The sequence below is a fragment of the Pyxicephalus adspersus genome, chromosome 11, assembly GCF_032062135.1.
Source record: "Pyxicephalus adspersus chromosome 11, UCB_Pads_2.0, whole genome shotgun sequence".
Lineage (NCBI taxonomy): Eukaryota > Metazoa > Chordata > Amphibia > Anura > Pyxicephalidae > Pyxicephalus > Pyxicephalus adspersus.
In genome coordinates this window covers 11603128-11619412 of record NC_092868.1, presented here as the reverse complement: position 1 = coordinate 11619412, position 16285 = coordinate 11603128, and the positions used below count along the sequence as shown (strand labels likewise).

The following is a 16285-nucleotide window of genomic DNA, read 5'->3' as shown; positions in this document are numbered from 1 at the left end:
TGAATCTATTCTCCCTTGAGAAGAGACCTTTAAGGGGGGGGGGGGGGGGTGTGATCACTCTATATAAATGGTAAATATAGAAAACTTTCTTTATTCCCTTTAAAGTCATTGTAAAGGACAAGAGGGCACTCTTTGCATCTGGAGGAAAAGAGGTTTAATCTTCACATAAGGAAAGGGATTCTTCACTGTAACGTCTGTGAAAATGTATAATCGGCTCCCTCAGGAAGTATTTTCAGCAACTACTATGGATTGCTTTTAAGAAAAAGCTGGATGTTTTTCTAGAAGCACAGAATATAACTGTATTAAAGTTTTAAAGATGACAGGCTGTTGATGCAGGGAAGATCCGATTGGCTCACAGAATCAGGAAGGAATTTTTTTTCCTTGTTGGAGCCAATTAAACCATGTTTTTTTTTTTTTTCAACTATGTCTATAGGTGTTTTATCTGGGATGCGTTTATTTTATTTGTTTCCCCAGTTGTTGAACTTTATGGACTTATTTCTTTTTTCAACATAACTATGTAACCATGTAGTTCACCAAGTAAGTACATTAGCGTGATGATCAGTGGGAAGAATGTCACCCTTACAGAAAGGCAAAAAGATCATTGGTGTTGGTGGTAACTGAAATAAAATGAGGTCTAAAATGCTCTTGGTTTAAGGAACCCCTAGCAACCTCTGGAGGAACCTTGGTCGAGAAACACTACCTTAGACTGTTGCATTATCAGGATTGGACAGTCATGTAATGTCTATGGGTACAATAAACGGTCATATTAAATAACATATATGGTCTGCTCTATTTATTCAAATTATCTAAACCCCTTCATTGACATTGAAGACTAACAATAAATCATACTGATTTTTTTTCCATAAAGCATAGCAGTGAGGAAGAAAGCTGTATTTTGTTTCCCTCGGTTTAACAGATTAGGTTTATTGCAGCATTTTCAAACTTAATTACATGATAGGCGAACTCTCTAACTACTACTCTCTCATTGTGTTGTTCCTTGATGAGTCATGACTTAGCATAATGTCAATATTAATCAATGCTACTTGTCTGGACAGGAGATTTGTGTCAGTACTTCCCACTCTTCCACTCTGATCCGATGCCTGTGAGTGAGGCTGTGTTTAACAAGTTAGCATAACCCAAATTCCCACCTGTTCCAACTTGTTGCCCTGCATCACATTCAGAATATTAGAATGTCATCTCAAGTATGGAAAGGAAAACATCTCCAAATGCCTTTGCAACAATGCATGTCAAATCAGGTCTGCAGTGTAGAGTAGCACTGCAGGCGTATGCCAAGCTTTGGCAGGGAAACATTTTATTAACACATGTTTTCTTTTTTGTCTAGTACAAGATTGGGCAACTGTATATGATCAGCAAGCACAGCCATGAACAAAGTTCTGATGGAGAAGGGGTGGAAGTGATCATTAATGAGCCGTATGAAGACCCCATCCATGGCAAAGGGCAGTACACGGAGAAAAGAGTCTACCTGAACAGGTGGGCTGTAACTTTAAGCTTTTTTACTTGGCTTGATTTAGGTTATTGTAAAACAAGTTGGACAAAGAAACAAGAATTTTAAAGCACTAATACTTTTTGATCAGACTGATAAAGACAGGCCTGGAATGGAGCGAGGAAAAGGGCGTAGGGGAAAGGCCTGCATGACTGTGGGGACATGGAGCAGACCAGAGGGAGATTAATAGGTATTGTTTTGGGGTGAAGAAAAGGTCAGGTTAGGGATTGGTAGGTAAGTGGAGGTGAGGGTGGGGTTAAAGGGATATAAAGAGCAGGAAGGTATGGGGATGGTCGCCTGATTTTGAAATTGGAAGGGAAAAAGTTCCTGCCCGGGTGAGGTGTTCTGTGGCGGTTGAGTTCCTCAAAGGTAGTCTGTCTTTGGTGTTCCTGGTGGGGTTTGGAGATCCATCTTTGGTGTTGAATCACCAGATTGGTGAGAAAGGGAGTTGATGTTGAAACGGGGTTGGGCTGCGCATAGTACGGTTATCATTACCGAGCTGGGTGTTAAGGCAGCTGGGAGCAATAATATCTGTTTTAGCACTGGGCCTTCCAGGACCGGCAACCAGAAAGGGATTAATGACAGTGTTTTAGGCATTCTAAAAGATATTATTCCTTTGGTATTATTTATGTTATTATATGGGTAAGTTTTGTTACTGGAAGGTTATTTAGGGTGTTTATTATGCTATATATTTTTAAATGTTAATGTTTGACATTTTTAATTTTAATTTGTTAATTTTGATTTGTTAATAAAAGGCCTGCGCACCATTTAACCACAAAAGTAGTGTTGTGCTTGATGGTAATTTGGGTTTTATGGGTTTAATATTGAAATCTGTTGGTCTCTGGCATCCCACAGTCAAGATGTTCATTCATTTTTATTAAAGCTCCCTAATCCCAAATGGGTAACAAGTAGTGTTGAGGTCACCTGCCCCAATTTCATGACTGTACTTTGTACAATGGGTAATGCCTGTATACATCTTTAGCCGACATTTGTTATTCCAAATCTATTTGTTCGTACATATGTCTCTGTATGCCTCATAGTATAACACATTGTGATGTTGGGTTAGCTCAATTCATTGTCTTCATCTAACAGTAGAATTACCCCTTGACTGTGAATGTAAAGTCATGAATCCAAAGATGTTCTAGTTAGGAAGATTCTCCTAAATAAAGCTAGTGTAAAATTACCTTGCAGGGACGGTGGTTCTGAGAGTACAGAAGAGTATTTTGTGAATTGGTCTATCCAGAACTGCTTGTTTGATTGCAAAGTAGCATTAGGATAAAGGGCTAATACCTAAGGTGCAGTGCAGTAAGAGTTCCATCTGGCAATAAACAGTTTGCTGATCTCTTTCTCAGTTTTGGATTCTTATAAACACAGTATTAAGTTGAACAGTATAATCCCCTTTACTTATGTTGGCTTTAATCCCACTCCATGCCATTTGTAATACCAGCTGGTGATGAGCACAAAGCTCAACACAAACATTGAGAAAAAAAAAGTTCCACAAGAATACAAAGGACAAAGGAATCCCCTGATTTTAACTGTATACACGAGTGCCCTTAGTAAGTGCAAACACACTTTGTGCCAACTTGTAGTACACAAGATCTTCCACTTCGCTGTTTAAATGAATCATTACAGTAAAACAAATATGTGGCTGCAGTGCTCAACCCAGAATTTTTTTAAGCCAGGTGGGAAGAAATTGTAGGTGGGTGGCAGCCCCTGTATTGTGATCAAACTCTTTAGTACCCACCCAAATACAGCCGGGTGGGTGCTGAAAAGTGCCAGGTGGTGCACCCAGCTAAAAGGGCCTCGGGGGAACCCTGGGCTGCAATGCTTTATAGGAGCTGATGATAAAGTGAAAATATTTTCCCTTTTTATTTTTTCATAAATAAATGGTAATTTCAAAAAGTTTCTTCCTTCTGTGGACTAATTTAGAAAGCAGTTGGACTCATTTGAAGGTTATGTACATAAATATGCAGTGTTCTCCCCAGCCCCTTTTAGCCGGGCACACCCCCTGGCCCTTATCAGTAACCACCCGGCTATTTTGGAGGGATTTTTTATGCCACCACCATACAGGGGCTGCCACCCAGCTTAAATTTGTTTTTTGGGTTGAACACTGTATATGTGCTCAACAAGCTATGTTATTGACAAACCACGTGCTAAAAGAATTGGAAAATATTAGGTATAGATCCATCTGTGGTGCATTAGTGATATTTAATCTAATGACCATACATCCTTAGACGTTGGGTGATGGAGTACAAAACAATTTTTAGGAAATGTAAAACATTTATATTTTTAGTTGTGGAAAGGGTGTCTTTATTTTTTTGGCAAATCCAACTTTGAGATATTTGGTCATGCAGTGCAACTTCAGTTACACAATAGCTTGCATGAAGGGGCCCATAAAAGTGGTCAAGATAATTTTCTTTATTTTAACATTTTCTAAGCAAGTAGTGCCTAAATAATGTCCTACAATAACTTTTACCAATGTCCTTATTCCTTTCCATACAGTTGCAGGCTACATGATGTCATTATTGATATGATTGATTTTTTATCAACATTTGATATCTATTCATTCAAATACATCTATAGTCTACCCTCTAGCCATCGATGTATTTCTGCTGCCCTTCAGAAAGCAGTGTTGAGCACTTGTTATAGGCAGGGATGTGATATTGATGTGAAAACTATATCTGACAGCTTTTCTTTACCTTTCATTTGCTGTGCAACTGGTAAACTGGCTGTACTCTATGCAAAAATATCTCAGTGAACAGAGTAGAGCAGAAGAAAGCACCACACAACAAAAACTGTAACAAATCATGAAAATTTAAAGGTTATAAATAAAGATTGAAAATTGTTTGAAACGATTTTGTTGCTTTATGCCTGGACTACTTGATGTCCAATACAAACCAATGAAATTAAGCATACATCAATAAAGTTTACAGGAAAATGTCAAGTTTTAAATAAACCTGGTAGGTACATGGGAGTTGCCACTACAAACCTCTATTTATATCTCTACTGAAACATAGTCTGCCAGTACTGACCTGTCCTTTTGAAAGTACATTCTGTCTGGCTGTCTTGGTCACCTCCTTCCATTGCACTTTGAGTAATTTTTCCAAAGCAAGTACAAAGGTCCAAGTGTCTGACATTACTCTGCCTTTCCTGATCTTTTTACTTTGTTTGGGACAAGGGGTATAGTTGAAACCTGAGGGTCTGAATATCAGGCAGTAACTAGCATTTCCAGGTCATTTGCAAAGACCACTTCCCTATTTCTCTCATTTTAATGTAAATGTTGAATAGAAGTTGGTGGTGCCTTGTGTCTGGTATGCTGATTTGGTAATGCTTTCTCGGTGTTTTGCTTGGTACCTGAATGTTTTGCTATATACTTGTATAGATAACTGTTAGTTTAGTTCTCATAGTTAAGTCCAAGGAACTCAGCTTGTTTTGTAGCTTTATATCCTTTTATTCAACATTGGTACTCAATAAATGGTGCGTAAACAGTATTTTCTGAATTACAGGAAGACACAACAAAACATAGATAGATCAAAGCCATGCATACATACACATTCATGCATGTGCTATCTACCTTATCTAGCCAGTGAACACTGGCAATGTATACAAAAGATCACACTAAAAGTTACTCGGCTTCAGTAAGAATATTTCACGATTTCCTCAGCAAACAGGTGTTAAGTGATCACAATGGAAAACAGGACACTTGAACTAAGTTTCACAGTGGTCCCGTGTGAGCCAGTAAGGATCCTTTCCAGCTTTCCCTGGCTTCCCCTGGCTGTCTTCTTTTTTAGTCCCCCTTTCCATTTCCGAGGGAAACCTTTTATCAGGAAAGTTTGTGATCACTCCCAGTTGGTCCACAAACTCCCCACTCAAACTTAACATTGCACACAGGACTGCTTCGCTGATAGACTGTGAACTTAAGATGGCAGAACTTTAATGGCCAGTAATCAGTCCTTTCAAAAGTTGATCTGTTGGCCAAAACCTCTTTGTTGCTGTGTTTGCCTCTAAACAATACAGAGATGCTATCTCTTCCAATTCATACACAGTGGCCATTTGTCCTATCTACACTACAAACAGGTTTAACTAACAATGACATGCCAAATGTTGCTGCCTGGCTAAACGGATACTTGTGTGTGTCTAAAAGTCACACGTAGATTTATGTACATGCAATACAATCCGTCAGTGATACACAACAAGTGTGCAGAAAATCACTTACCCAGAACAAGTGTGGTGGAGTTCTGACATCACTATTAGGTTTCTTAACTTCCCTGTTGGTCTGAATAATAAGTATTTTTAAATGTCAAAACGGTACATTTAAAAATACTTATTATTTTAAATGTCCCGCCTCCCAGCCACACGGTCCTGCCCTCCAGCCTCACCCTCGCACTGCTCGTCCCCTGGGCATTCACACGCTGGGCATGCAGATGCCAGATGGCATCTGTGTAGCTTGGCAATGCTCGGCCGGCATCGCCAGGGGAAGCAGATGTCGGGCACCGCTGGAGGATGCCACGTGCACCGCTGGAAGAGGCTGCGGGAACGTGGGGACCAGGTAAGACTTGAAAACTCCCCGGCAATTCCACCCTGTGTGCCTTTGGGTTACTGCTTTTGGTATAGAAACTTTACCCCGAGCCACACTCGGTAATACCGCCAGCCAGGTTAAGAGACTACCAAAATTATACATAATCCATGGTGCTAGAATGTTCTAAATGATGTAGGCACCATGAGCCAAAGCCTCAGTGTAAGGGAAATATATATTTTTTTTACTTTCTACTGGCAGTAAAGTATGCACACAGTCATGTAACTGTACAAAATAGTACACATTAAATAAAAAAATACAATTTCCCAAAAACACATCAAATATCCCATTATATTTTAAAGATAGAGCAGTGTAGCTGTCTCTGAGGGAGCTCATTAAACCTATTACATCTTTCGAGTACCTCACAGCTTGTCCTAGAATAACAGAAAGGAACTTTCTGTGCGTACACTGTGCCCGAGATGTCACTTAGAGACCAACACAAAGATTCTGACTCATACTTCTTCAGTGTAAAAATAAGTGGAGTGGGAATCTTGATATTTGCTTCTAGTTACCGCAAAGAAATAATTCAAGTAATAATTAAGTTTATTGCTCTTCAGGTTGGATCATGCATTCACAAAATACACAATATTAGCAGATTTCTGCTAGGTAAGATGTTCTATTTATTGCCTTGTATAAGGAAATATATTTTTACGGTATAGCTGGTCAGTCCTTTTACAATGTAAATATACACCAATCAGCCAAAATCTATACCCACTGACAGATAAAGAGAATATTATTGGTTCCCTCACAACAATGTCAGACATTTAGTTCCTGAAGGTGTTTGTTTTAAGCAGGAGAAATAGTCAAGTGTAAGGATTTGAGGGGGACATACACAATATTAAGCAGCCAAAATCTTCAAACCAGAAATGGTACCAACAACTTTGTCAGCCCTTCTCACTGCATAGCTTTTGTACATCTAAAAGAAGTTGTCCTATTAGATTGTTGGTTAGGTTTACCTGTACTCGATGTAGTCCTGCATTGTTGCAATTGGTTGGTAAATATGACTACACATGGGTCTACTATAATGTATTTTAGATTTGGAATAGTTTGGGCTGCGTATAGTAGAGATCTAGAAATCATTTAGATAATGGTTAATTTGGCTGTATAGGTATGCAGTTTATATGGCTCCAGTAGTTCTGATTTTTATGGGTTATACATAATAATAATAATAATAAATAAATACTGAATAATAATAATATTAGTGCTGACATGTTACACAGCACTGTGCAAGGTCCATAGTCATGTCACTAGCTGTCCCTCAAAGGGGCTGAATCTAATACCCTACCATAGTCAAATGCTTTAATACAGTCTAAAGTCAATGTTGAGTGGAAAACAATTGACCTAACTTCATAGGGAGAACCATGAAAACTCCATGCAGATAGTGTCCTGGCCGAGATATGAACGTGGGACCTAGCGCTGCAAAGGCCAGAGTGCTAATCTTTGAGCCATTGTGCTTCCCATATGAATTCAAGTGAATTCATATGGACATGATGAATAAAATAATATATCATTACCATGTATTACATCAAATTTTTTTTAGGTTTAGATTTACATGTGTGATGGGCCTAATGGAGAACATGTAGTGTGACTACAAGTGCCTTATCTTTGTGAACATAACTGTATGTGTTTGCATATCTAGAGTAGTGTTTACTCCTTCATAAAAAACCAGCCACTGACACCACAGTTAAAGAGAAGTCATGTCTGCTTACTAACCTTTTACTTTTACAGGATTTATACTATGTATTCCCAAGCTGTAATGACAGGTCTCTATGGCCAAGTCATGTTGTTTGTGGCTGAGTTGCAGAGGGAACACATTACTGCACTTAACCCTGGATAAAAAAAGCTGTTAGCCATTAGGACAGAGAAAAGAACACACAGGCAGAGGACAACAAAGGGAAATCAGAAATGGATTTTACTGACTAAACACAAATTTTGAAACTGAAGCCCACAATTTTTAAAGCAGAGCACCAAATATTTATGAAACCTATTGTTTTATTCTTGCAATAGAGTAATAGTTTAGGATTTGTTTGCGTAGGTATTTTTGTATGTTGATGTGCCTGTTTTTTCTTTTGTACTTAAATACTGATCTTTCTGAAGACATTTTTGCATCAATTGTTCAGTAAAGATACATTTATTACACCTTGATATTGGGTACTTGCCTATGCTCCCTTGAAAACTTTGGTGGAAACCAAATCTAAAATTTAGCCCATCAACTTGACAGTTTTTGATAATAGTCTCCCATGTCTGTCTCGCTGTATGAAGCTGAATTCCCTGGTAACCTGGCCATCTTGTGATGTAACAGCCGTCTCTGGATAGATTGTGGCACCTTGTCACACTTTGGTAACGCTGTAGACAGTTTTGGATGTTGTCAAGAACCACTGGATTTAAGTGTTTCAATAATGATGTTTTAGTTTTGTGTTAAAGAGTTCTTTAGGGTATCTGTTTTGTCACTTTTATTGATACTGTAAAGCTAATATCTGTGCTCATGAAAACTGAAGTATCAACACAAACAGCTTTTGTCTTTCTTATATGCATTATCTTCAAGTGGCACACAAGGCAATGATTACCTTGTCATAATAAAGCTAAAATAATTGTGTAAGCTTTGTGGGACAGACAATTAAAAGCGCTGCAAAAAATGAAGGAAAGTCAAGCAGGAGAAACACTGACCAGCAGTACACAACTGTACAATACAATTCTATGTCTATTACCAATATCCCTTCAGCAAACAAAATTAGTTTGTGCTGAAATAGCACTGTATTTTTTTAATGTTTAATTTAAGTTCATTTACAGTAATTTGAGGTTACCGTGGCATTAGATAAGAGGAAAGCATCTGGAATGCAGTTATGACATTTAAGTGTTTGTGAATATTGCGTGGAATAGAAGAAATAAAGCACTTATACTATTTATTGCTTTATAAATAGTTCAGAGTCAATAAAGTCAAGAGGATAAAGCCTTCATGAGTAAGGCACATTGCTCCAACGTTCTGGCTTCTGTGCACCTTTTTTTTTGTTCTGTATTGTGTTGGCCTGCTGGATAATTTAGGTCTCGAGTGTCTGAAAAAGCTTATGTAGTGGATGTGTTAAAGTGGACCTAAACCTTACCTTAAATTAACCAAAAAACCTTCACCAGGCAAGTCTTTTCTTCCAGTAAGGACAGCCGATTTACCATCTGCAGTAAAATAATCCTACCTGCCTGGTTGCAATATGCTTTAATCGCACACTCACCTGTTCTTGCTTGGTTGTGGGCTTCGCCATCCTCAACCTGTTGTCGCGTCTTCATCTATTTTGTTTGGCTGGGCTGGATAACATAACTTTTGGGCATGTGAACAGGAGTTATTTTACTCCAGGTGCTAGGATACCTGGCATATCCTGGAAGTCTACATTGAGCTGTGCAGTGTAATTTGAAGAACAATATGAACAGGCAGGTACCGTATTTATTCGAGTATAACGCGCAAAATGTTATACCAAAAAAAGAAATCAACGTTTGGGTGCGCGTTATAAACGAGGGCTGGGGTGGCAGTGGCGGCCGGTCCATTGAGGGCGTACGCGAATTGTGAGTTTGCACTGCGCCTTTTCCGGGCTGCAGCCGCTCACTGTACGCGACGCGGTGACGTTTTTTTTCCTTCGCCCTCACGTACAGTGAGCGGCTGCAGCCCGGAAAAGGCGCAGTGCAAACTCACAATTCGCGTACGCCATCAATGGACTGGCTGCCACTGCCACCCCAGCCCTGCCACCCCCGAATTGGGTTTGCCGCTTCATTTCCTCGCCCACACGTTACGGTAAGCATTGCCGCTAATTTTATTTCGGTATTGTGTTTATATCAGTTTAAGTTGTTATTAAATGATTTTTATCATGGCCCCACGTGTTCAATAATATTTTTTGTCAATTAAAATGCTTGGTGTAAACAAAATGTTATACCGATGTTTAATCGAAAATTAGGGGTGCGCGTTTTACACGAGTGCACGTTATACTCGAATAAATACGGTAAGTATGTTTCTTTCTCTCTTTTTTTTTTTTTTTTTTTTTTTTTTTTTTTGTTAGGACCCTGGATGTGCATATGGTATGATATATGGTTTTCACCGGCTGCAAGTGTCTGTGTTCTGTTGATTTTTGGATCAAATTGACACCAAGGGCAGAGTACTCTGCAGTGTGGTAGGTGACATCCTGCTGTAAGCATGTGCTCACAGCAGTCGCCAACTGGTGGTCCACGAGAAAATTTTAGTGGTCTGCGGCTCTGGCCGGTGCACCCCCGAGCAAGGTCAAAAGGTGGACCCCGCTGGGGGGGACGCACTGGCCAGAGCCGCGGACCACGTCCCCCGTACAAATCTCAGGCAAGTGGGCGGGCTGTGTCCCTGGACCCAACCCGCCAACTCTCCCATTGCAGGCTCAGATCTTCAATGGGAGAGTGAGCATGGTTATGTCATTATGATGTCACTATGGGGGAGGTTTCTCCCCTTTGATTGACACGTGGCACCCTGCGCATGCGCGGTCAGGAGCCGGTAATTTTAGTGGTCCCCGGGACCAAAAAGGTTGGCGACCGCTGCTCTATCACACAAATAACTTTCTACATAGTTGGAAAATCTGCATGTGTAATCATGACCACTTCCTATGACCCAAAAACCCTAAAGCAGTCAAGACAGGCCTGGAACGAGCGAATAAAGGAAGTAAAGGTGAGGGCCTGCATGACTGGGAGAACAGCAGAACAGAGGATAGCATGTTTCTGTTAGTTGCATGCTAAAGAGAGCATGTGTGTTTGTATACATGCTAGTACTCTTGTGTTGTTTTAAATAAATTGTTTTTATAAGATCATTTGGTCATACTTTATTAAAATAAATGTATTAAAGTACATTTTAAAAAAGTCCTTTTGAAAAGAAAAACATTAGATGTATGGTGCCCTAAAAGTCCCAAATATTTTTTGAAGCATTAGAAAACAGCAGAACAGACAGACAAGGGTTTTGCGTGATGTTTGAAGATTGGTGGTGGGGTGAAGGTAAAGGTGGGGACCAAGGTAATAAAGGTGAGGAGGTAGAGAGTGAGGTCATCAGAAATTTTAGCTGTGCCAGTGTGAACTTCCCACCCTCCCTCCTTTGGGTTTAGGCAGAGGCTCGAGGTTGTGGTATAGTATTGCAGGTAATGGTTGGGGAAGGGTCTGCAGTTGAGGTCCGCAGTTGAGGTCCGCAAGGGCATTGCTCTTTGGAGTCAATATCAATGGGGTGGGGGACCCATATTTTGTGTGGAGTCCTCTGAATGGTCTGGAAAGGAGGTGAACCCACTTTAGTGTGGGATAGTCTGTTACCTGAATGTTATGATAATATTATGTAAATGTGAAGTGATAAAGTTAATAGTAAGATAGTATGGTCATTTGACTATAGTTTTTGTTATTGGGGGGCATGTTTTTTTTTTTTTTTTTTTTTTGGGGGGGGGAGTGTATTATGGTAAATAGAGGTCTGTGGGTTGTCTGTTCTTTCACATGATCTTGCACTGGGGGCAGACATTGATCTTGACATCTCCCTAGGTCAATGAAACTGCTGTCTAAAGGCTTGTATTACTTCCCAAAGAAATCATATTCCCAGTGATATCTGCTGATTAAAGCTCTTTACCAGATCCATTACCTTATCAAAATGCTAGAACATAGTGGAAGCCACTCCAATAAAAGAACAGAGGATAGAATGCAGCTGTTCATAGTTACATGAAAACAATCGGCAGGTTTCAGAAACAGATTGGATGTGACAGCAATGGGACTCTCGAGCAGCATGTGTTATGTAAAAATATTCAGGCAAGCAGACCCATTATAGACATTTATTGCACCATAAATGTAACTGCATAACAATTTTAGTGCTTTAAAGTTTTCAATTTACCATATTTAGGAAGATGGATTAGGCCACCTGTGAAAGAGAAATGAAAAGTTTATGTACACTAAATTGTGACCACTGGGGATTTGTATGAAAGGTGTTTCTTCTGGAAAGCTATTAGGTTTTATTTGTAGAATCTCCAATTTAATAAATTAGGATGTCATCGTCTGACTGTTAGTTACAGGTTTGGCTGTGTCTAATGGACTAAAGGTATCCTTAGCAGCAAAACTGTACTTTTTATTTTATAGAACAGAGGTCAGCAATCTCCGGCATTTAGGCCAAGTATGGCCTAGTGGCTGAAAAAGATTGCGAACCTCTGGTATAGTACTTTCCTGTTTTACAGTTATTTTTTTTTTTTCTTACAGAAGGAAAAACTATATATATATATATATATATAATAATATTATGTGTAATCATCAGAAAACTAAACTTGTATAACGTTTAATGTCTGAAGCAAATTTTTTTTTTTAGCTTCATAAAAGTGTAAAGATATTATGTGTCTTTTGTTATTGCAAAATAATGTTTTTGGATAATGTACACAGGATTGTGTTAAACAGTTTGCTTTCTCTCTTTAGCAAACTTCCAACATGGGTACGAGGATTTGTCCCAAAGATTTTCTACATCACAGAAAAGGCCTGGAACTATTATCCCTACACAGTCACAGGTAAACCAAACAAGAATATATCTTCATTACATATGAATAAAACGAAATTGCCATGAGCTCCTGTATTTTTTGGATTATGTATCAGTTGGTTTAGGTAGTTAGGTAAAGTTTTCTCCATTAGGTCCTAGTCTAGTACAAAATTGAGAAAAACATATTCATACATCCCTACGATGTACTTATATTTCCCTATGTTTTAGCCTTTTAAATATCCTCAAAGTAGAGATTATTATTTGATGATGTGCCAGAAATCATATACAAACCTTCCTCTTTGACATGACTGCACAGTGTTTTTTGCTCTAAATTCCAAAGCATGTGTTTTCAAGCTTGCATAATTTACTCCTGATGCATTACAAGGACATAGATCACACCCCACCTGCCTCTCCTTAACTCCGTTTCTTGCACAGACAGATGACAAAGGAAGTTTTAGGCTCACAAGATTTTTTGTAAAATCTACAGCTATTTTCTGCACCTGTAAAATAGAGATAGCAAAAAAATATTTAATATTTATTGAAAAGAGCAACTTAGAAAAGTTATTTGTGTGTACTTTCTTTTTACATCTAAATCTCGATATTTATGCAACTCTATCGCGCAGCGCTGGCTTCTAGGGCAGAAGGCCTGATGTTTTATGTGCTAAAGTTATGTTCACAAGTTTTGTCTGTTAGTCGGCAGAAGAAGACGCAACAAACTATTGAGGTCATCTCTCTGTCACACTACCCTCTACCTCTATCAGCATACCCCTATTAGCAAATGAGAACAGCAGCACAACTCATTAGATCTTTGTTATGCTTCTACTTGATTCAGTCAGAAGTACAGGGACTTCAGGAAGCTGATACCTGGTCAGAATCAGCGGACATTTTTATTTTTTTTATTTTGTGTCATGAAGCACAGAGTATGAAAAACCAAAGTCAAATTTTACTGGCAGCACATAGTAGATAGGGAGTCAAACTCCCCTATAGCATATTACTTGTTTGAAGATGCTTTTAAATTATCCCAAAGTTTCTTTGGCAGAGTTTCAGGCAGAGGTAATAAAGGAAAATTTTGCCAGAGCCACCAACCAACTAAAAGTAACTAAACCTAATGAACAAAAAAGTTTTGATTTACATATACCTAAAAAAAAAAAAAGCTTTCAAATACATGGTAAAGAAATGTTCTGCAAAATATATTTGTAGCTCTGGACTATACTGCGTATTTGTTACTGATAAATGTTTAAAGCATGGCTTAATTCAATGTGTCTGAGCTCAATCTCTGAATTTTGTAGGTTACATTTTATCACAACAAACAAAAAGCAACATGTGGTGACATTAGATGGGTTGATGGTGTAAGGGGAACACCGTACAATGTAAAAGAAAGGGGTAATAATGAATAATTATTCTTACATGTAACAATCTGTGCAGTATACAATTTAACAATGGACTTGATTTTAAATACTGGCTGTTAGAAAGTCATGAAGGGTCAAAATGTATTATTTTGTTCTTTTCATTACCTAGGTATCCATACAGAAAAAAAAGAAAAATAGTTGAAGTTAATAAAAAAATGGTATTAAATTAGAAAATGAGAACCTAGACCCTTTCATGGATTAAAGCGTATGTCCAGACAAAGACAGTTACTCATTTCTGTAATTCTGACAATGTCATTTTTTTTTTTGAAGAGTAGGGAATGTTTTTTTTTTTTTTTTTATTATTTTTGTATGGGTTGCTAGATTACATTGCCAGGTATAGTGATGCTGCTGGACAATGACATCCTCCTCTGGTTTGGCTGAACAATGACAGGGGTTTGGCCAGACTGAGCTTCTGTCATTGTTTTCAGATAATCCAGCAAGGGGGCATTCATTCCATTCAGGCAGGGAAAGTTGTCCCCACCTCTGATGTGATTGGCTGACCGACTGTGAACAATGATGAGGGAGTTCATATCGTCGTCGTTTACATTATTTTAGCCAATACCACTAGAGGGAAGCTGAGGACATCCGTCCTCGGCTAACATTTTGCAGGATTACTTCTACTCCAATTTGAACATTTTTGGTTCCTGCATAGCTCTAAAATTGTTTGTGTTCTCTATTTTTAGGGATAATTTAACCCTTTCTGGAATTTTTTACATGGTCCTGTCTTCCCATCCGCACCCTGTGGGGTGACAAGTTTGGTTATCTGGGGACCCCTTTTCAAAGGGGGCTTCTAGATTTCAATATCTCCCTACCCACAGAGCTGAACATCAATAGGAGGATGAAAATAATAGGACATCACTTACCCTCAGCTTTGATGATTCCTGATTTGTCATATTGGGTCTGTTGATATACAATAGTGGGTATTTATTACATGTAAATGTTTGGTGTTGTTGGATTTAACAGATTCCCTGTTTTAACCAGTTTATCTTTCAAAGCTCGTACTCCCTATGGACCAAAGCAATTTTAAACATTCCTGGGCCAGTTTGTTCAACAAAAAAGTTATTATTGCTTATGATAACAGAGTAATTGTTGTTTGTAGGACAAATAAAGCTTTCTTGTTTGTGTTTTTTTTTTTCATCATGGACAAAAAAAACTAGTAAAACACTTTTTTTTTCCTATAATTTGCCCTATTTAAAATAACACTAAAATTATAATCAAATAGTAGAGGTTATTTAAAAATAAAGGCTTTTTTCCCAATTTTATGTTTTTTTTTTTTATGTGATAGTATAAATAACATTAACAAACAAAATGAAGAATAAAAATTAACAAAAAAAAGTTTAAATAGTTATGAGAGAGGGTAAAGCGAATTAGGTCTGATGGTTGATAAAATGTTAAAAAGAAACATATTTGATTAATAATAAAATGTCGGGTTGCTTTAACTGAAATCAAAGGCCATCCTTTTGATCTGCAGATGAATAACAGTGATACAAAAGTAGTAATAATGTTACCTTTTTTGATCAGAGATGGAAAGCTACAGAGTGCTTATAAAATATGCTGGACTATCCATATCGGCGGCTTTACCAGCGGTAATTTCTGCTGTACTTATATAGCGAATCCCAGCATTCACATCAAGTGCTAGAAATTTCCAGCAAATGGTAGTGGGGTAGAAGGCAAAATGGCAGGACTTGCTACAAGTTCCTTATGTACTTTGATGATGTATAATTTTTAAGAAATATAATGTGGATGGAAACAAATAATGTTGCCTTAGGCTAAGTGAACTCTTCTTAGGATATAGTTGCTTCCCCAATGCCATGTGAGTCATAATGCGTCATGTATGAAATTTCCAGGATTTGCAGCACTGAACAATTTATTTGAATCCAGGCAGTAATTATGTAGATGCTATCACCGGTTACAGTTTAAGAACAGAAGTATCATCTCTCATCATATAATTAAACATTTAGGGTTTTTAATTAAAACACTTTTTATTAATAGACATCAGTCTGTTTTTCGTTTTTTTTTTTTTTTTAGTAATGTTTTTATTTGAAAGTTTATCTTTGTTGACTTGCTGGCTAGAAACTTTCTTTTTTGTTATTGTAACCTCCAGCCTATGTGTGATCACTGACATAACTAGTACCGTGTTTCCCCGATGATAAGGCAGGGCCATCAAATAAGACAGCCCCCCCTTTTTAGGGAAAAATGAAAAATAAGCCCCCCCCCGCAAATAAGCCACCCACCGATTACTTACCAGAATCGGGTGGTACGGTAGGTGACTCAGTGTGTGGTTCCTCCGTGTGTGCCGTGCCTCTTCATGA

The 16285-nt window shown here is 38.3% G+C and overlaps 1 protein-coding gene across 1 annotated transcript in view; it reads left to right on the top strand.

The window, feature by feature from the left end:
* LOC140340496 (cytoplasmic phosphatidylinositol transfer protein 1-like) overlaps positions 1 to 16285 on the top strand; it is an 80982-nt gene that overhangs the window by 38998 nt on the left and 25699 nt on the right. Inside the window, exons 2-3 of the mRNA XM_072425749.1 lie at positions 1343 to 1491; positions 12507 to 12595. Of these exons, the coding sequence (XP_072281850.1) occupies positions 1343 to 1491; positions 12507 to 12595 (238 nt within the window). The remainder of the gene's footprint in view (positions 1 to 1342; positions 1492 to 12506; positions 12596 to 16285) is intronic.